General features: G+C 41.8%; 1 protein-coding gene across 1 annotated transcript in view; it reads left to right on the top strand.

Annotated features, from left to right (window-relative positions):
* The first annotated feature begins 1154 nt into the window (after nt 1-1154).
* Nucleotides 1155-21402, top strand: part of MGST2 (microsomal glutathione S-transferase 2) — a 29011-nt gene continuing 8763 nt past the window's right edge. Inside the window, exons 1-2 of the mRNA XM_075849701.1 lie at nt 1155-1224; nt 16385-16484. Coding sequence (XP_075705816.1) covers nt 1167-1224; nt 16385-16484 — 158 coding nt within the window. The 5' untranslated portion in view covers nt 1155-1166. The remainder of the gene's footprint in view (nt 1225-16384; nt 16485-21402) is intronic.

The following is a 21402-nucleotide window of genomic DNA, read 5'->3' as shown; positions in this document are numbered from 1 at the left end:
AAGTACAGCATAATGGTTTACGGCTATAAGCATTTTAAACTTGGAACACGGGCCACTGTGACGGCTCTGCTCTTGGCTTTTACTGCGGAGTGGAGGAAACCCTTTTCTAAAAGCAGTCGGTCACCTGCAATACTGCAACCACGAATCGTAGCTCTGGTACTCACAGTCTCTATGGTGGGTGGACTATTCACGTATTCTGGTAGTTTCTGCCTTGCCTGGCAGTTCTTTCCGCTCCACCACCAGCGACTAACTCCAATACGCTGGACCTTCAGTTTGCGTCACACTGTTCACAGCAGCTTTTGCTCTTTCAATGATTCAACCACCTCCACCCTTTGGCACCAGTCACAGCCCGTATGAAGGTAAAGCCTCTCCTGCTCTTGAGGCAACGTGCATGCCTAGTACTGCGTCCACACATTACTCCAACATCATGGAGCTGCCACATTGGCCCCTGGTAAATAAAAACTAAAATGACAATATACTCGTTGAATGTAAAACAAAATGCAATAATATTCGGGAAAAATTTCATCTTCAAATCAGTTTCTGTGTATCCGAAATGAAATAGTTAACAACACAACAAACGAAAATGAAAGTACAAACTTTATTGTATAGCATGATACAGAAAGTGTCACATGTCCCGGGCACGCTTACCACCCTCTTACGCCATCGTAATAAATCAGAGGCACACAGAACTACGGTATAGGAGCATAGATTTCTATGGGTGCCATATAACAGATCCTTACAATACAGATCCGTAATACAGTCGAGTGCTTGAAGTTTTACTATGTAACTAAAAAAGCAGCTTCTTTTACTATATGTCATATAATTGATATAAAGCTATAATGTATTTATTTTTTATTGCCATTTTCTTTCGGATAGATATTATACTATTAGCATTCACCATAGAACAAAAATTATGCTTTCCACACATTCAAAACACAAAAAAAATTGTTACTGCAAGTTATCTCAACTAGACTATTTTTCACAACTGGGGGAAATTACCTACTAAATTTTATTACCATGTCTGCCAGGAAACTTTAGCATTTGCAACATATTGTGCATTCTAGCAGACAAGGAGTTAATGTATGGTACGGAAGTGGTGGGTGGACCTTAAATTGCTGAGAGTCTGCTCCCCCTTGCATTCTACCTCACTCTTTCCCTACTATAACATGGCTTCTGACATAGTCCTTCTTGCTGCTGTCTCTGTGTTATCTGCCTGCCATCAAGGTAAGTCCCCCATTCTGCATGCTAAGTCACAAACTACCCCAGAGTTGGCCAATATCATCTCTATATGTACAGATTATTGTTACGTGGAGCATATTCTTTATACATCTCCGCACATGAATCTTTAGTAATGAAGAACTTCTCACTCCAAGCTGGCAGCAGGTCCTAGAAAGGTTCTAGAGCAGATGTACATAATAAATAGTGTAAGGCGCAAAATGATAGACTTATCCCAGGAGTCCACTTTTCGGTACACAGGAACAATGTTGGGATAATTCACCATATGATATGATGTCAAAAGTCAGTTGGCATTTCACAAGTCGCAGGTAGTCTGTCTAACTTATAGATCTGACCAACCTAACGCTCGTGCTGCATCTATGATTATTATTTTTTTTGCAGGGTTCTGCCCACATTCTTTCTTTTTTCTAGAGCAGATGTGCTAATAAATACTAGATCATTGATTCCACTGGATGTTCTTCATTATGAGCTTTTTCCAATCATCAACACATTGTCTGGAAAATCCTTTTTGATCCAGGTGGACTGGTTTTAATAAATGTAATAAAGGCCATCCTGTAGGTGACAAGGTCATTCCCAGTAATACTGTATGTGCATATCTTGTCCATATGTTCTCCAGCGTGACTCATTCCTCATAGACTTACCTAGGTTTTAAAGAAATGATTCCATCAATACATATTTATATTGTGTATGGATGTAACCTGTATCTAGGTATAAATATGGAACCAAGGACCATGCAAAAATACCCTAAAAACATTGGGGATAATGGTTTCCTGCAAAGTATTAATACTGCTTTGTGATGAATGGGAAGCAATGACATCTGATGTGGACACAACAAAATGGCCATTAATCAGGTTGGGACCACTTTTATGTAAAAACTCCATAAAAACAATCTCAAGTGAAACACGAGAATCTATTTTTCAGCTGAACCAACAAATTGAAAACACACTTGATGATATAATCCTAATAATCTGTGTGTCTGTGTCCCATTTCATCTTTTTATCGTGGGCAGCTAAACTAAAGTACTACCTGTTCCTCAGATGTTGTTTTACACTCTAAGGCCCCATGCACACGGCTGTGCCCGCAATCACAGCCCACAATTGCGGGCACGGCCAGACGCTGGCGATAGCCCACATTGGCGCACATGGGCGCCAATGTGCCCACATGGGCGCACGGCCCGCAACATATAAAAAATAGGACATGCTTCATAAATCCCGGCACGGTTCTACGGCACGGACAGCCATCCGTAGCGCTACGGAAAGGTGTCTGCGGCCAATAGAACCGGATGGGTCCGTAAAACCGCAGACCGTGGTACGGCCCGCGGTTTTATGGTCAGGTGCATGGGGCCTTAACCCCTTCCCACCGCAGCCCTTTTTCATATTTTCGTTTTTTCCTCCCCACCTTCCAAAAGCCATAACATTTTTATTTTTCCGTCGATATAATTCTATGAGGGCTTCATTTTTGTGGGACGAGTTGTAGTTTTTCATAGCACCATTTATTGTGCCATATAACGAACTAGGAAATGGGAAAAATATTATTTGTGGGGTAGAAAATGAAATAAACAGCAATTCCTCCATTGTTTTTTGTGCGTCGTTTTTACGGAATTCACTGTGCAATTAAAACAACATGTTAACTTTATTCTGTGGGTCAATACGATTACGGCGATACCAAATATATATAGTTTTTTCTAAATTTTACTACTTTTACAAGTAAAATCCGAAGTGTAAAAAATAAAAGGTATCTATCTATTATGTGAATAAGATTTTTTTAAATTTCCCTTGGCTACAATGGCACATGTATCCGCTGTGGCAAATGACAACAGTGACATAACCATGAAACAGCATGTGAACATACTGTAAAGTGCTATCATTTGTGGCCTTTTGCTTATTAAACGTAATGCTTGGTTTCCTTTTGGAAATTTGTGCCAAATGTATTCAAAAGCGCATGTTTTTCATACGTTTGCCTAATTGTGCACTGTCTGAGAGGCAAAAAAATATACGCCTGCTGGTTTATATTTAACCCCTTCCCAACATTTGACGTACTGTATACTTACGTCATAGCCGGCAAGGAGGTGTATGGAGCGGGCTCTCGGGCTGAGCCCACTCCACACTACGCGGGTGTCGGCTATAATACAGCCGACACTTTAGGGTATGTTCACACGGCTTATTTACGGACGTAATTCGGGCGTTTTACGCCTCTCTTTACGTCCGAAAATGCGCCTCAATAGCGTTGGCAAACATCTGCCCATTCATTAGAATGGATCTTACGATGTTCTGTGCACAGGGTCATTTTTTTTATGCCCCGCTGTCAAAAGGCGGGGCGTAAAAAAGACACCTGCGTCAAAGAAGTGCCTGTCAATTCTTCAGACGTAAATGGAGCCGTTTTCCATTGCCTCCATGGAAAAACAGCTCCATTTACGTCCGTAATGGACGCAGCGAAATAGCTCCTCAACATGCCATTACGGCTGAAATTACGGTGCTGTTTTCTCCTGAAAACAGCCCCGTAATTTCAGCCGTTACGGACGCTGCCGTGTGAACATACCCTTACAGTAACGAGCGGGATCCTGCTCCTTTAACCCCTGAGATGCTGCGGTCAATAACGACTGCGGCATTTGTGCTGTTAGACAGACGATGCGATTGTGGGGTGCCGATGGTTGTTATGAAGGCCCCCAGGTCTGCCTTCTATCTACTCCCATTAAGCCCTGCCACCAGCAGGGCTTAATAGAATCCTGTCAGAAACATGATATGCTACAATATATTAGTACTGCAGTATATTGTGCAAGTGATTCAATGATCGCTGGTTTAAGTCCCCTAGGGTGACTAATAAAGAAAGAAGAAAATGTGAAAAAAAAAAAGTATTTTTTTATGTACCAAAAAAATAATTCAAAGTTGAAAAAAAAACCTTTTCCCATTGCCCCCCTAAAGCATTGTAAAAAAAATAAAAAAAAATAAACATAAATGGTATGACTGCGCCTGTAAAAGTCTGAACTATTACAATATAACATTATTTACCCGCACAGTAAACACCGTAAATAGGTGATCGATATAAGATAGGTGGGGATACTAATCCAGGCACCCCCCACCAATCAGCTGACTCAAGCAGCTGCAGCTTGCCTTGCCGCGGCCTCTTTAGTGTTTACCAGGCACAGCGCCGTACACTTCCGTAGTGGCTGTGCTTGGGATTGCAGCTCAGTCCCATTCACTCGAATGGGACCGGATTGCATTCCCTGGCACAGCCGCTACGGAAGTGTTCAGCGCTCTGCCTATAAACTGGGAAAAGGCCGCATCGACAAATGACACGGCCCCTTTAGTTAGCTGATCATTGGGGGTGCCTGGAGTTGGACCCATGACAATATTATATTGATGACCTATCCTAAGTAGAGCTCCATTTGTTGTTTACAGAGCTCTGTTTCCCCTATTCATCTATTACATTAAATAATGGAATAATGGAGGTGCCATGGGTGCGTTCATCTTATAAATGAATACAGATTCTATCATTGTCAGATGTAAGCACATAGCTCCCCCAGGAACTGCGTGTGCCTCTGGAATTTTAACTTTAAACTCTGTGGGGGGACAAATCATATTAAACCAATCTAGCTCTGACCTTACCGAGCGCATTAAGAAAAGCCTTGTCATTTTCTGCACATATATTAAATATTGATATCACTAGAGGTACACTTTAATGTCTCATGTATGTATCTACAAGTCTTCCAACATTATATTGTGACATTCTTAATAATAAGTCATTTAAAGTATACTTTATTAAAAATTTAAATTAAAAGAAGGTAAGACAAACTGTGAACATTAAAGAAGTTGTCTCATCATAGACATTGGTGGCAAATCGCTATGATTTACCACCTGTGTCCGATTGGTGCTGTTACTTCGCCAATCGCTAGACGGAAGTGGCAGTAGCTCCAGTATAGCACCGTGGCACTTTGTCTGCTGTCGACTATTTCTGAAGGTTGAATGGACGGCCATTGGCTATAATAATGGAAACAAACAAGTAGAGACAAAGAAGTCCAATGTTTTCCTAGAGTTTATCATGAGACAACCCGTTTAATTCTTAGACTGTGAATATATATATATATATATATATATATATATAATACATTTAAAAATATATATTTTATAACTGAATTCGTCTCCATACTTTAGATATTGCAGCGGGTCCTCCGAGAAATTGTTGCTGCACAATCGGTAGGATCAGTCTAAAAATCCTCATTGAGGGTCCTCTCTGTTTCTCTACTTCCCAAATTCAGTGGGTTAGACTCAATAGGTGCCTTTTGCACAGATGCGTATACTTCATAGGGAACTAGAGGAATAGAGCATGAGATTTGTGAAGATTTTGACACTATTCCTGCATGCACTGACTGTTGGGAGGGAGAGAGCATCAGACTAAACCAATGATAAGACCGGGGGTGTATCAGAAAAAGTACGGGGGAACAGCACTCCAACGGTAAAGCAAAATGGTGTGTGGCACCGGCACGCTTCCCTATGACCTATCTCGTCCACGAATGTATTCAATGAAAAAATAAATAATGGAGCAGCACTCACGTGGTCAATGTGAACTACTTGTTCTTGCTGCAGAAACTACCCCAGATAAATGGAGCTGATTTTCAGTTACAGAAATTTCTCCAAAAAAATCTGCATGTGCAGGGGGCCTAAGTACTTCGTATCGACACAAGGTCAATAAGTCCCCAACATGTCCTGATTATTGCTCCGGTTGTAAGATGTGGCTAAAAAATAAATAAATCCCATTCTAGTCTATATAGCTCCATCGTTAATATAAGAAGCATTTGCTCCTAGCCCGGTGCAAATATGTAAAATAACTTAGAATTATCACAAGAGAAAACAGACATTTTTAGGCTTTTAAACAATTTTGCAAGGAAATTCCTGCTGCTGCAAATCTCATGCCAGGGTCTCTCTTGTAGTACGATACCCTGGAATGGTGCCCCATACTACTGACTCAGCGACTGATCACAGGGTGAGGCTATTTTATCATAAGTGTCCCACAGCTGCAGGGATTTAAACAGCAAAACGGAACCACACCCAAATCTACAACTGTTTTCTGGAAATTATGTGAATACATATGTATGTTAGAAAATAAGTGCCATCATTGCATTAAAGCATATAGCGTACATTTCAAGGGTTCACATAGAGTTCACACATGGCGGCCAACGCGTGGCCCAAAAACATGGCAACATGCCATGACTTTGCCATTAACAACCAATTTGGAAACAGTAGCGTTTTGCAGTAAAACCGCATGCCGGTGCAGTTTGTGGTTGTGAGCTGTAAGCGTAAACGGATATATACAGTAAAGGCAGTAAAATAATAATACTAATTATTAGGGGTGGGACAACCTCTCTTGGTTCCCAAGTCAGGGTTATTAGAATGTGTCCCCCCTTGGTCCCTGAAGTTTAGTATGATAGCTGTCGAGTGGACAACCATTTATTTAATTGCCCCCTGTCGCACTAAAGGGAAGTGCCCATGGCACCCTGGCACCTACAGCAGCAGCTTGATTTGTGTCCAATTTCACAAAGAAATGTAAAGGCAGAGCATTTTTTTTTGTCCCTCTTCTGATTTTAACCCTAGGCAGTTGCCTACTGCTGAATCGAGCCCTGTTAACTACTTTGTCATGTATGACACATTATCTAATGTGATCATTCATTAATGGACTGTGACCAGTTTTCTTGTGTCAGCTGAACCCCAAATAATTATTGAGCTGTTTATGAATTTTAGATCGTTGCTACCACATCACACAGTTCTGCAAAACAGAAGGGTTTATTACCCTGTTATCTTTTGAGAACAATGGAGGTTAAAAGGGAATTCTGGTTAATAAAATATAAAGACATAAAGGGAGGAAATGATTTTAACTTTTCTAAAAAGCGAGTGGAGCTAAGCAGAAGGGGTGGTACCACATGCGGGACCACATGTGGACGACAAATCTAGATCAGCACACGGACGGCCAGAGATGCTGCAAATTTACTGAGGCATGTGCCTTTTTACTCAAACTTTCTTTATATTAAGGCCGGATTCACACGAGCGTGTGCGTTTTGCACGAGCAAAAAATGTGGCGTTTTGCACGCGCAAAAGGTCCATAACAGCTTCGTGTGTCATCACCATATGGTGCGTGGCTGCGTGATTTTCGCGCAGCCGCCATCATTATGACACTCTGTATATTTGTAAACAGAAAAGCACGTGGTGCTTTTCTGTTTTCATTCATAGTTTTGACTGCTGTAGCGCGCAGAAGTGCGTCCGTGTGCCGTGCGCGGTTTTCACGCACCCATTGACTTCAATGCGTGCGTGATGCGCGAAAAATGGCCAAAGATAGGACATGTCGTGAGTTTTACGCAGCAGACATACGCTGCGTGAAAATAACGGACAGTCTGAATGGCCCCATTGACTAACATAGGTCCGTGCGAGGCACGTGAAAATCACGCGCGTTGCATGGACGTATTATACGTTCGTCTGAATAAGCCCTAACATTGGCACATGAAATGCCAGTCTAAATAACCCCCCCCCCCCCCCAAAGTAATTGGCTGAAGTATATATCATAGTTTTCAAAATGGGGTTATGTATCGATATTCTATATTTAACAGGTATTACCATAATAAGGGCATGGCCAGACGTGGCGGAATTGCTCTGGAATTCCGCTGCGGCCAGTCCGCTGCGGAAATCTGCAGCGGACATTTTCTCCATTGGTTTCCACACCTTTTTAGTTAGGTTCGTGCACACGTGGCGGAAAACTCCGCTGCGGACCATAGGTTGCGGTGCGGAATTTGGTTTCCGCAACATACACTGGCTGTTGCGGACTTGTTGCGGACTTATTGCGGAATTTCTCCATTGACTTCAATGGAGATTCAAAATTCTGCAATGAAATCCGCAGATGTTATGTTTGTTGCGTTGCGTATTGGTTTTACAAACAGGATATTTCTTCATTCTGGCTGGACCTATGTGTTTCGAGGTCTATAGCCAGACTGAGATGAAATGTTTTAAAAGACAGCAGGATGTATTCTTCACCTGAATACGCATCAATTTACTGCACATTTTAGGCAAAGCCGCAACAGAATCTGCAACGCAGATTATGTGCGGCATTGATGCGGACAGTGTCTGCAGAAATACGCCACGTCTGGCCATGCCCTAAATATGCTACAAACTAGAGACGTCATAAAGTCACAATATATTAAATGATTAATGATAATACAATATGTCAAAACCTGTGTACAGTGGAAACATGAAAACAAAAGACAAATGAATATTAAATGGGAATAAAAGTGTCAAATGGAAAAGTAAGCTGTTGAAATCTGACTTTAAATAAATATTAACTCCGTCAGGGCTGAGCCTAGTTTGGCCTTCAGGGCGCAGACCCTTTTTTAATATTTGACATGTCTTTTTACCATATGTCTTCTTTGTGAAGGCATATATTTTTGTTAATTTTATTTTTTACGATGTTATAAGGCTCATACATTTACAAGCGGCTTTTCAAATATTCAACAAAACATTTTTTTGTGCACCAGTTCCGTTTTGAAGTGGCTTTGAGGGTCCTATATATTAGAAACCCCTCATAAATCATCCAATTTTAAAAACTGCACCCTCAACATAATCAAAATAACATTTAGTAAGTTTTTTTTAACCCTTTAGGTGTTTCACAGGAATTAAAGACGATCTGTCACTAGTTTATTAATTCATTATCTCCTAACTAATCTAATTCGTGCTTTACTGCTGATAACTACAGCATACCTCCCAATCGTCTCGGATTTAGCGGGACAGTCCCGGATTCCGGGTGGTGTCCCGCTGTCCCGGGCGGCCGGGGGTATGTCCCACTGTCAAACTAATTCTGAAGCAGGGAACCATCAGCTCCCTGCTTCAGAATTAGTTCATAGCGGAGACTATATACAGGGGACGCTATGTGGCGCTATGTACATGGGCACTATCTACATGGGCACTGTGTCACTATCTACAAGGGCACTGGCACAAGGGGCAGCTAAGGGGGCATTATACTGTATGTTGGAAGCTATGGGGGGGCATCTGTATGGGCATTATACTGCATGGGAGAATATGTGTGAGCATTATACTGTATGGGTGCATCTATGGGGCAGTATGCTGTATAGTGGCAGCTATGGGGGCATTATACTATATGGTGGCAGCTAGAGGGCATTATACGGTGTGGGGGCAGCTATTTGGTATTATACTGTGTGGGAGGCACTATGGGAGCATGATACTGTGTGGGCTGAATCGGGTGTGTATGGGCAGGGATTGGGTGGGATTAGAGGCGTGGCTTAAAAGAAAAAAAAGTGTCCCTCTTTGTGATACTTGAAAGTTGGGGGGTATGCTACAGTGTCATTTATTTTCAAAAACGTTTATTATTTGCAAAGTTCTGAGCATTTTTCTAAATATGCTAATTTGGCTATAATAGCCAAATAGGAGGTTACTCGTTCTTTTCACTCTGGGCAGTGTAATCTTTTCTGTTAGACGCTGTCTAATCGTCATATAGCTTCTCCCCCTTCCCTGCCCAGCAACACAGCTGATCGTATAGTATACAGCTTTCATTCCTGACTGTGTATTCAACTGGTGATATCTCCGGTTGTTTCAGAGCTAGAATCTCATCTTTCATATAACACCAGAAACGCTGTTCTAGTTGGCACACAGTCCGAGATCTGGCTGTTTTAATTGATCCCCCTTCCCTTCAGCCTCAGTCTCTCACACTGTGTGAAGCAGCTTCATGCTGATAGGACAGCGTCAGAAGCTGTAAGGTAGCTCCACCTCAGTAGAATCACTGGTGTAAAGTATAGGCTCATTTACATATTTAGAAAAAAGTTCATAACTTTTAAAATAATAAATGTTTTGGGACACAATTTTCACTAGCATTATCAGTGTGAGTGTGGCAGCGCCTATTAGATCAGCTAGGTGATAGGGAATTACTAAACTAGTGACAGAGCCTCCTTAAAGCAAAGTGGAGGTGAAATATACCAATTAATTTTCTTTTGCAGAAATTACATTTTAATCCACTTAAGTAACACAGCATGTGTTAACCCCTACCCGCACCAGGACGTAACTGTCCATCGTTGCGGGAGGTTACTTCCCGCACGAGGACGTATAGTTACTGAGTTTTTCCCGGTGCACACTGTCGGCGACAGTGTGCACCGGGAACCGGGAGGTCAGCTGTTGCCGACAGCTGACACTCCCCTTTTGCCGGCCAGCGGTCCTTTGCCGCTGATTTCGGCGAATTAACCCCTTAAATTCGGCGATCGGGTGCAATCGCTGAATTTTAGGGGTTTCTAGCATATCGGCAGACCCCCGTCCGAAATCGCGGGGTCTGCCGATAGTTAGTATGGCAAACGGAAGCCAAACAATGGCTTCCGGGTCTGCCATGGACGGAAGCCCATCAGGACCAACCTTCGGCTGGTCCTAATAGGCTTCCTGTCAGAGTGACAGGAAGTCACTGTGTCATTCCCGATGCACACTGTCGGCGACAGTGTGCATCGGGAACTTGGAGATCAGCTGTCCCCGACAGCTGACACTCTCCAGTGTTGCCGATCAACGGCTCATCGCCGCTGATTTCGGCAATTAACCCGTTACATGTGGGGCTCGATTGCGATCTCCGCATGTAGCGGGTTTGTAGCACATCAGCAGCCCCCATGCAATCGTGGTGGCTTCTGATGCTTGTGAAGGCACCCGGGGGCCAGACAACGGCCCCCGGGTCTGCCATGTATGTCAGCCTATGAGGATCAGCCTCTGCTGATCCTCGTAGACCAACTGTCAGAGTGACTGTGACGTCACACTGACAGTTGGAATACGTTACACTACCTAGGTAGTGTAATGTATTCTAGCAGCGATCAGAGCTGCAGGTAGAAAGTGTAAAAAGTAAAAAAAAAGTTAATAAAAATGTTTTATAAAAGTGTAAAAATAAAAGGTTTTGTTTTCCTATAATAAGTCATTTATTATAGGGAAAAAATGAAAATGTTAAAAAAAAGTACACATATTTGGTATCGCCGCGTTCGTAACGACCCAAACTATGAAACTATAATGTTAATTTTTCCGCACGGTGAACGCCGGAAACAAAATAAACGGAAAACTGTCAGCATCGCTATTTTTTGGTCACCACCCCTCCCAAGATATAGAATAAAAAGTGATCAAAAAGTTGCATTTACCCCAAAATGGTACCAATAAAAACTACAACCCATCCCGCAAAAAACAAGACCTCCCACAGCTTTTTTGACGAAAAAATAAAAAAGTTACGGCTCAGAATAGCGTGTCCCAGAAAATAAATTATTTTATAGAAACTTAATTTTATTGTGCAAACGCTGCAAAACGTAAAAAAAGCTATACACATATGGTATCTGCGTAATCGTACCGACCGGCAGAATAAATTAAAACGTAATTTATTGCGCACGGTGAACGCTGTAATAAATAAAGAATTTAAAGCGCCAAAATCGCTGTTTTTTGGTCACCTTAGCTCTAAAAAAGATCCTGAGGGGCCAAAATGCTCACTATACCTCTAGAAAAATTCCTTGAGGGGTGTAGATTCCAAAATAGGGTCACTTTTGGGGGGTTTCCACTGTTTTGGTCCCTCCGGGGCGTTGCAAACCCGACATGGCACTGAAAACCAATCCAGCAAAATCTGCGCTCCAAAATCCAAAAGGCGCTCCCTCCCTCCTGAGTCTTGCTGTGGGTCCAAACATCAGTTTAAGACCACATATGGGGTATTTCCGTAATCGGGAGAAATTGCTTTACAAATGTTGGGCGGCTTTTTCTCCTTTATTCCTTGTAAAAATGAAAAAATTCTATGTTTCCACAGAAAAATAGGTGATTTTCATGTTCACAGACTAATTCCACTAAATTCTTCAAAAAAACTGTGGGGTCAATATGCTAACTATACCCCTAGAAAAATGCCTTGAGGGGTGTAGTTTCCAAAATGGGGTAACTTTTTGGGGGTTTCGACTGTTTAGGTACCACAAGACCTCCTCAAACCTGACATGGTGCCTAAAATATATTCCTAAAAAAAGGAGGCCCCAAAATCCACTAGGTGCTCCTTTGCTTCTGAGGCCTGTGTTTCAGTCCATTAGGACACTAGGGCTACAAGTTGGATATTTCTAAAATCTGCAGAATCTGGGCAATAAATATTGAGTTGCGTTTCCCTGGTAAAACCTTCTGTGTTACAGATTTTTTTTTTATTACAAATGAATTTCGGCAAAAAAAATGAAATTTGTAAATTTCACCTCTAATTTGCCTTAATTCCTGTGAAACGCCTAAAGGGTTAAAATACTTTCTGAATGTGGTTTTGAATACCTTGAGGGGTGCAGTTTTCAAAATGGGGTGACTTATGGGGACTTTCTAATATATAAGGCCCTCAAAGCCACTTCAGAACTGAACTGGTCCCTGAAAAAATAGCCTTTTGAAATTTTATTGAAAATATGAGAAATTGCTGCTAAAGTTCTAAGCCTCGTAACGTCCTAGAAAAATAAAAGGACGTGAAAAAAATGATGCAAACATAAAGTAGACATATAGGGGATGTTAACTAGTAACTATTTTGTGTGGTATTACTATCTGTTTCACAAGCAAATACATTTAAATTTAGAAAAATGCAAATTTTTGCACATTTTTGCTAAAATGTGAAGTTTTTCACAAATAAATATTGAATTTATCGACCAAATTTTTTCACTAACATAAAGTACAATATGTCACGAGAAAACAATCTCAGAATCGCTTGGATAGGTAAAAGCATTCCGGAGTTATTACCACATAAAGTGACACATGTCAGATTTGAAAAACAGGGGTTAATAGATTAAAGGGGTTAATAGAGAAATGCAACTCAATATTTATTACCCTGATTCTGCAGTTTAAAAACATCCCTTATGTGGCCCAAGTGTGCTAAGTGACTGAAACTTAGGCCTCAGAAATTTTTATTGGGATGTTTTCCAGGCACCAATTCATGTTTGAAAAGGCCTTGAGGTGCCAAAACATAAGAAGCACCCTGAAAAATACCCTATTCTGGAAACTAAACCCCTCTAGGAATTTATCTAGGCGTGTAATGAGCATTTTGACCTCACAGGTGTTTCAGCAAATTTATTCGAATTGGGCCATAAAAATTGACAATTTTTTTTCCACAATAATAAGTACCATATTTTTCGGATTATAAGACGCAGTTTTTAGCAAGAATAAATCTTGCTAAGAAGTCCCTTCGTCTTATAGACGGCAGTCAAGGGATCTGGCAGCGCCGGGCCCCCTGACCGATTCTTACATAACCCCTTCCTGACCCATGATGTGCCGGAACATCATGGAGCAGGGAGGGGATGTTTGGAGCGGAGCGGGCTCATGCGCTGAGCCCGCTCCATACACTGCAGGTGTCAGCTGTGAGAATTTTGACCCACAAGTGTTTCAGCGAATTAGAATGGGGCTTTAAAAATTTAAAATTATTTTTATTTGCCAATAATATGTAGTTTTAGCTCAAAGTGTAATGATGGGGGTAAGGAAAGTCAAGTGAGACCTAATCTACCCGCCACTCAGTCCCTGCCTACTTGCAACGACCCGCCCTAGGCGATGGGGTACAACTGGGCGATGGTCCCTACGCTCAATAAGTGCACGACAGACAAACAGACAAGGGTACACAGAAGCAAGGGAAAGGGGGCAGTTGCCCACGGCAACACCGTGAGCAACAAGAGTGGTGAACGAGCCGAGTCAAACCAGGAGTGTACGAGGTACCAAACGCAGAGCAGGAGAGTAGTCAGTAAGCCAGGGCCAATATGAAGCAGGGTCAAATAGTTCAAGAAGCTGCAGCAGGGCCAGGAAACCAAACGAGAAGAATCACAAGCAAGGAGGAACAGGAAAGGCAGGTATAAATAGACAGAGGGCGGGAGCTAGCTCCGTCTGGCCAGGCTGTGATAGGCTCTCCCACTCCTAAGCCTGCCATCCTGAGTGGTGGAAGATGGAGTCAGTCTCACAGACATAGAAGCAGGTGCAGACTGATTACCTATGGGGGTAGATACAGAAGCTGTGCCTGGCAGATCCTTAACACAAAGTTTTCATTTTCACAAGGACTATAGAAAAAAAAAAGCACCCCAACGTTTGTAAAGCATTTTCTCCCGAGTACAGCAATACACTAGATTTGATTGTAAACTGCTGTTTGGACACACGACAGGGCTCAGAAAGGAAGGAGTGCCATTCGGCTTTTAGAACGCAGATTTTGATGAATTGGTTTCTGGACGCCATGCCGCGTTTGCAAAGCCCCTGAGGTACCAGCATACTGAAAATCCACCCAATCTTGTAAACTATACCCCTCAAGGAATTAATTTAGTGGTGTAGTGAGCATTTTGACTCCACAGGTGTTTTACAGATTTTAATGGCTGTGAAAATAAAAAAAAAATTATCTTTTCCAATAATATGTAGTTTTAGCTCATAATTTTTTATTTTCACAAGGAATGTAGGAGAAAGGGCACCACAAAATTTGTTACGCAATTTTTCCAAACTAAAGCAATACCCCATATGTGGTCATAACCTACTATTTGGGCACACAGCAGGGCTCTAAAGGAAGGAGCGCAATTTTGTTTTTGGAGTGCAGATTTTACTGAATTGGTTTTCGGACGCTATATTGCATTCCGCTAAGGTACTAGTACAGTGGAAACCCCTGAGAAGTGACCTCATTTTGTAAACCGCAACCCTCAGGGAATTCATCTAGAGGTGTAGTGAGCATTTAAACCCCACAGTTGTTTTTCAAAAAATAGTGCACAATGGATGTTGCAGAGTGAAAATATAAATATGCCATTTTAGTGTCCAATAAGTTATACCCAGCTTGTGCCATTGTAAATAGACAGCTCTCTAATTATTATGTTGTCTTTTTCTAATTTTTAAAACACCCTACATGGGGCCCTAATATTTTGCCTGGACATATGACTCAGGATTGAAGGAGCACCATGCGCCTTTGAGGCCTAAGTTGGTGATTTACACAGCATTGGTTCACATCTGCAAAGGCTCTGAAATAAAATAATAAAAGAAACCTCAAAGAAGTGACGCCTTTTTCAAAACTGCACCCCTTAAGATATTCATCTAGGGGTATAGTGAGCATCTTGATCTTACTGGTATATTCCAGAAATTACTGCTCAATGGATGTTGCAAATGGAAAATTGCCATTTTTCCACAGATATGCCATTTCAATATACAATATGTGTTGCCCAGCATTGTTTGGGGTTTTACTCGTATATCAGTTTATAATGTGGGGGGCATATGTAAGCTGTGTGGAGTATATCAGAGCATAATAAGATGGTATAATAATGGGGTTAATAAAGCCTTCATAGAGAAGGTGAAACGTTGCAGTGCATGCTGGATGAATAAACCAGAGTTTTTTTGAGTGCTGCTTCTATCTCTCTTTTTTGGATAAACAATAAAATGAATATTTCATAGATGTGTTCCTTTATGCACAGGCCAAGTTTTTTTGGGCTGGTATTGCACTTGTAAGTAGTGTCCTTTCTTATCCCTTTTTCAAACACGCATGTTGGAGGGATAAGCCCTCATTTGTCCTCCAGCGCAGGGACATGGTGCTGACAGCCGGGGAGATGGGTTCGGGAGTACGGCTCCAGAACCGGAGGAAGCGCTGGCGTTGTCATGAAGTTTAGCCCTTCTATTGGAAACTCCGGAACCCATGGAGGACAGGTCCCCAATGGGTACAAGAGCACCAACGACGGCTGATTATAGCAAAGAATGACATGGAGAAAAGCATCGCACCAGAATTGGCAACAAAACAGAAAGAACAGCATCAAGCCTTTCACCCTGGAGACCGAGTATTAATACGGAATCGGAGAACGGCTCGAGGGAGTAAATTGGAGCCTCGTTGGGAAAGAGGCAGATTTTGATCTGCCTTCAAATTCTTGCCGCGATTTTCACAGTGTTTTTCAGCAACGGCCATTGAGCGGCGCGGCCAAAAAATGCAGCGAAATATGCTTTCACTGCCTCCCATTGATTTCAATGAGATATCAGAGGCGTAACCGCAGCAAGAAAGAGCATGCCGTTTCTTTTTATCTCAAGCGGCTAAAACACGCAGCGTAAAAAACACCTCAGTTTCGCAGTTTCCGCGTCAAAATCAGCGCAAAAAAAAACAGTGTGAACTGGGCCTTAGACTATAAAATAATAAACTTTGTTAACCTCTTGTTTTATTGCAGCATATTTTGCCAGCCTGGTAGGAAAATCCAGAATAAAGCACAAGGTGATACCTCCAGCTGTCAGTGGACACCCAGAGTTTGAGAGAACCTTCAGAGCACAGTATGTAATTGCAATGTACCATGCTTGAGATAATCTACTTATTATTAAATGTCTATTCATTTTATGTAAGGTTCGCAGAGAAAATATATATGCTTTACATGATTGAGATTGTTAGGCCTAGTTCAGAGGGAGGAATTTGCAGGCGGTTTTTGCGGTGTTTTTCACACGCGTTTTTTGCTGTGTTTTTTTGCCCACGCCAATTGAGGGCCACGGGCAAAAAAACGCTGTGAGAAACGCTTTGAAAGCAATGGGAGGCGGTTTCGGAAGTTTTTGGGCGCTGATTCCGACGCGGTTTCCATCCAGACGTTCACTCTGATGCTCCCTGGAGCAAAATTTCTCATTAGGGTCCATGTAAGAGAAATAGTTTTCTTTTAAATATAGTTTTATTGGAAAAAATAGTGCTGCATACTGCACTATTTTATGGAATCTGCGACGGAGACTCATACAGAAGCATCCAACGCAGATGTCAATACGGCCTAAGATATGTCAATGTTCTATATGGCAAATCTAGCTTAGGGCCTGTTCACATCACCGTTCATTTCCGTTCCGGGGTTCCGTCGGGTGAACCCCGCAACGGAAAGTTCGTCACCATACCGGCTGGTTTCCGGTTTTCCGACGGAATCAAGAACACAGTCGACTACGCTATTGATTCCGTCGGAAAACCGGAAACCAGACGGAATGGTGACGAACGGAAAGCATTAGCAATGTTTCCGTCACCATTGAGATCAATGGTGACTGAAACGGAAGCTGTGCTGTCAGTTTCACTTTCCGTTGCGGTGTTCACCCGACGGAACCCTCCGACGTAACTCCGGAACGGAAATGAACGGTGATGTGAACAGGCCCTAAGTTATGTAGTGACATGGGAGCAGGGAAGCATCTCAGAATAACAGATTTGCCATTTTAGTAGTAAGAGAAAGCTGGGTGCCAACCCCGGTGGGAGCTGTAAGGGTATGTTCACACGCAGTGTTTTCAGACGTAATTCGGGCATTTTACGCCTCGAATTACGCCTGAAACAACGCCCCTAATACGCCTACGAACATCTGCCCATTGCTTGCAATGGGTTTTACGGTGTTCTGTTCCCACGAGGTGTAATTTTACGCGTCGCTGTCAAAATACAGGTCGTAAAAAGACGCCCGCGAAAAAGAAGTACATGTCACTTCTTGGGCCGTTTTTGGAGCCGTTTTTCATTGACTCCATTGAAAAACAGCTCCAATAACGGCCGTAAAATACGCAGCGAAAAACGCGAGTTGCTACAAAAACGCCTGAAAACAGCTCCGTATTTTCAGACGTTTTTGGTCACTGCGTGTGAACATACCCTAATGGTGGTCATATTGGTTGTCACACAGCTTTTCCAAGATCAATGATGGAAAAAAAAATGGGTAGAATGGTAAGAAAACTTCATGCAAGATGGTAACCCAGAAACCTAGTTTTTATGTCGTTTTTGGTTTCTAGGAGGAAATGCTTTTTAAATGAGTATTCACAGCTTATAAAATGATGGTACATTGCTAGGATATACCATTACTTTATGATCAGTGTAGGGCCAAGCTCTGGGATCCCTACTGATCCTGAGAATGAAGGGGCTTCAGCGCTGCTTTGGCAATGCAGCCCCTTCACTGTTTTTCCCTGCACAGCTGTGCACTAGTCACCCGCTGTTCAGAAAACTGCAGCACGGCCCCATTCAAGTGAACGGGTCAAACTGCAGTTTCCTCCACAGCCGGGTAAAGCAGCGCTGCATCCCCTTCATTCTCAGGATCGGTGAGGGTTCCAGAGGTCGGACCTCCATTGATCATAAAGTGATGCCATATCCTAGCGATATACCATCACTTTATATGATAAGAATAACCCTTAAAAGCCCACAATAATAAATGTTTGTGCCAGGGGTCGGATCCTAAAGCATATCTAAAATAAATCATTGGTAAAGATTTTCCTGATCATACAGGACAGGATCTGATCCTATGATCCAGGATCTGAACCACAGAGGTGTAATATAGCTGTGTACATGCCAATTATAGACAATCTGTTTATTAGCACAGGCTCATTTTTGAAAGAATTGTTCTATAAACAACATGAACGTTGTTAAAGGAAACTCATGGTTAAAGGGACTCACAGTAAACTAAAGCTATACGTCTCGAAATATTCCTTAATGGTTTCCATGGATTCTAGCTCACTATTTGATACCACAGGCATAATGAATATGGCGCTGACATGTGAGCTCTCTCGGCCCATCTAGTTGGTGAAAAAAGTTCCTGCTCCTTCCTGTGCATATGACAGAGGTCCTCTACCTTTTCTAGCTTGTAAACCACTATCAAATGTGACAGACTTTTTCCCTTTTAATATATAGTGTGGCTCAATATTATCTATTAAAGATATAACCGAGTCATATGGCTCTTACGCTAGTGTTAACTGCCAGTGATATGGTTATGACTCTGCTGCCAAGTTCTAGTAATTCTATGACATCCCTAGTGTCACTAGGGTAAAATATTATTTAGTCCAAAATTGGAGAACATCAAATATTCCTACATTATCAGATACTAGAAAAATGAATAGAAATTACCATTATGAATATATTTATGCATGCAGCCAACAAAAATGTCATAAATTCCATGAAGAGTGGTTCTGTTGGAAAACATCTAAACTCGTCGACCCACTTCCTTTTTAAGCTAAAGTCTAGGACTTCCCACATTGAACAAGTCTTTCCTTCCAAACTCCCCTTTTACTGGTAAACTGACAATTCACTGTTTTTCTTTTGTGTTAACAGTGTTATTGTTTGGTTGAGAACGGAGTCAATGCTGTTGAGGCTTTGCTGTATCTACTTGGTCTGTTGCAGCTCTTACAGCAAGGAGCCTTCATGAGAAAAAATGGTCATATGTGCAGTCCTAGCGATCTAACTAGTCTAGCCGTTCCTCGTGTATTTCGGCTTCGCTTTGTTTGTTCCTTTGCTGAATAACTGCATAACTGTGCATGTAACTATGTAACTGTGTAACATTTAACATGTAACTGTGCATGTATTAACCCGTTAGTGACCGCCGCATAGTGTTTTTACGTCGGTCACTAACGGGCTTTATTCCGATGCAATAGACTTTTTACGTTGCTGAATCGGAATAAATAAACAGAGCAGGGAGTCGTTACATCTCCCTGTTCTCAGCTGCCAGAGGTAGCTGAGGGCTGGGGGCGTCCCTGCTCGAACGTGTGAGATCGATATTATCGATCTCACCCGTTTAACCCTTCAGATGCGGCGATCAATAGCGTGCACCGCATCCGAGTGGTTTTGGAGAGAGGGAGGGAGCTCCCTCTCATCCCACTGACACCCGGAGATAAGATCGCCGATTGTCTATGTCTCCAATGGCAGCTGGGGGCCTAATAAAGGCCCCCAGGTCTGCCTGTCATGAATGCCTGCTAGATCATGCCTCTGGCATGACCTAGCTGATGCCTGTCCGTTTTACACGGACAGGCATAATACACTGCAATACAGAAGTATTGCAGTGTATTATAAATACGATCGGATAATCACATAGTGAAGTCCCCTAGTGGGACTAGTAAAAAAGTGGGCAAAAAAAATGAAATAAACACTTTTCCCCCTGACAAACTGCTTTATTATTAACAAACAAAATAAAGTAAAGTTACACATATTTGGTATCGCTGTGTCCGTAACGACCCCAACTATAAACTTATTACATCATTTAACCCGCACGGTGAACGTCGTAAAAAATAAAATAAAAAAACATGCAAAAATTTTTGTTTTCTTTGAATCCAGCCTTAAAGAGGCTCTGTCACCAGATTATAAGTGCCCTATCTCCTACATAATCTGATCGGCGCTGGAATGTAGATAACAACAGTGGTTTTTATTTTGAACACTGGGCGTGTTTTTACTTTTGACCAAGTGGGTGTTGTAAAGAAGTGTATGAGGCTGACCAATCAGTGACCAATCAGCGTCCTGCACTTCTCATTGTTCCAGCCCAGCATGATCCACAGCACAGTGAGATTGTGCAGTGAAAGAAGCTGGGCTGGAACAATGAGAAGTGTATGATGCTGATTGGTCACTGATTGGTCAGCCTCATACACTTCTTTACAACACCCACTTGGTCAAAAGTAAAAACACGCCCAGTTGGGCATTAAGAAACTAAATCTAAAATTACTCATAACTTGCTAAAAAATTATCGTTTTTCAAAATAAAAACCACTGCTGTTATCTACATTCCAGCGCCGATCAGATTATGTAGGAGATAGGGCACTTATAATCTGGTGACAGAGCCTCTTTAAATAAAATGTGATAAAAAGTGATCAAAAAGTCGCATCTACTCCAAAATGGTACCGATAAAAACTACAAGTCGTCCCGCAAAACAAATGCCCTCATACAACTGCATCGGCAAAAAAATAAAAACGTTACGGCTCTTCAAATATGGAGACACAAAAACAAATCATTTTGAAAAAGAAGTGTTTTCACTGTGTAAAAGTAGTAAAACATACAAATTTGGTATCGTTGCAATCGCAACAACCCACTGAATAAAGTTATTGTGTTATTTATACCACACGGTAAATGGAGTAAATTTAGGATGCAAAAAAGTATGCCGAAATTGCTGTTTTTTTTTCTATTCCCCCCAAAAAAAAGTTAATAAAAGTTAATCAATAAATTCTATGTACCCCAAAATGGTGCTATTAAAAATTACAACTTGTCCCGCAAAAAACAAGACCTTATACAGCTATGTCGATGCAAAAATAAAAAGGTTATAGCTCTTAGAATGAGACGATGGAAAAACATAAAAAATGGCCTGGTCATTAAAGAGGCTCTGTCACCACATTATAAGTGCCCTATCTCCTACATAAGGTGCTTTTTATTTTTAAAAAAACGATCTGTTTTTACCACTTTATTAGCGATTTTAGATTTATGCTAATGAGTTTCTTAATGCCCAAGTAGACGT

The sequence above is a fragment of the Rhinoderma darwinii genome, chromosome 1 (assembly GCF_050947455.1).
Source record: "Rhinoderma darwinii isolate aRhiDar2 chromosome 1, aRhiDar2.hap1, whole genome shotgun sequence".
Classification (NCBI taxonomy): Eukaryota; Metazoa; Chordata; class Amphibia; order Anura; family Rhinodermatidae; genus Rhinoderma; species Rhinoderma darwinii.
Note: the sequence above shows the minus strand (reverse complement) of the source record. Positions and strands in the feature narration are given on the sequence as shown.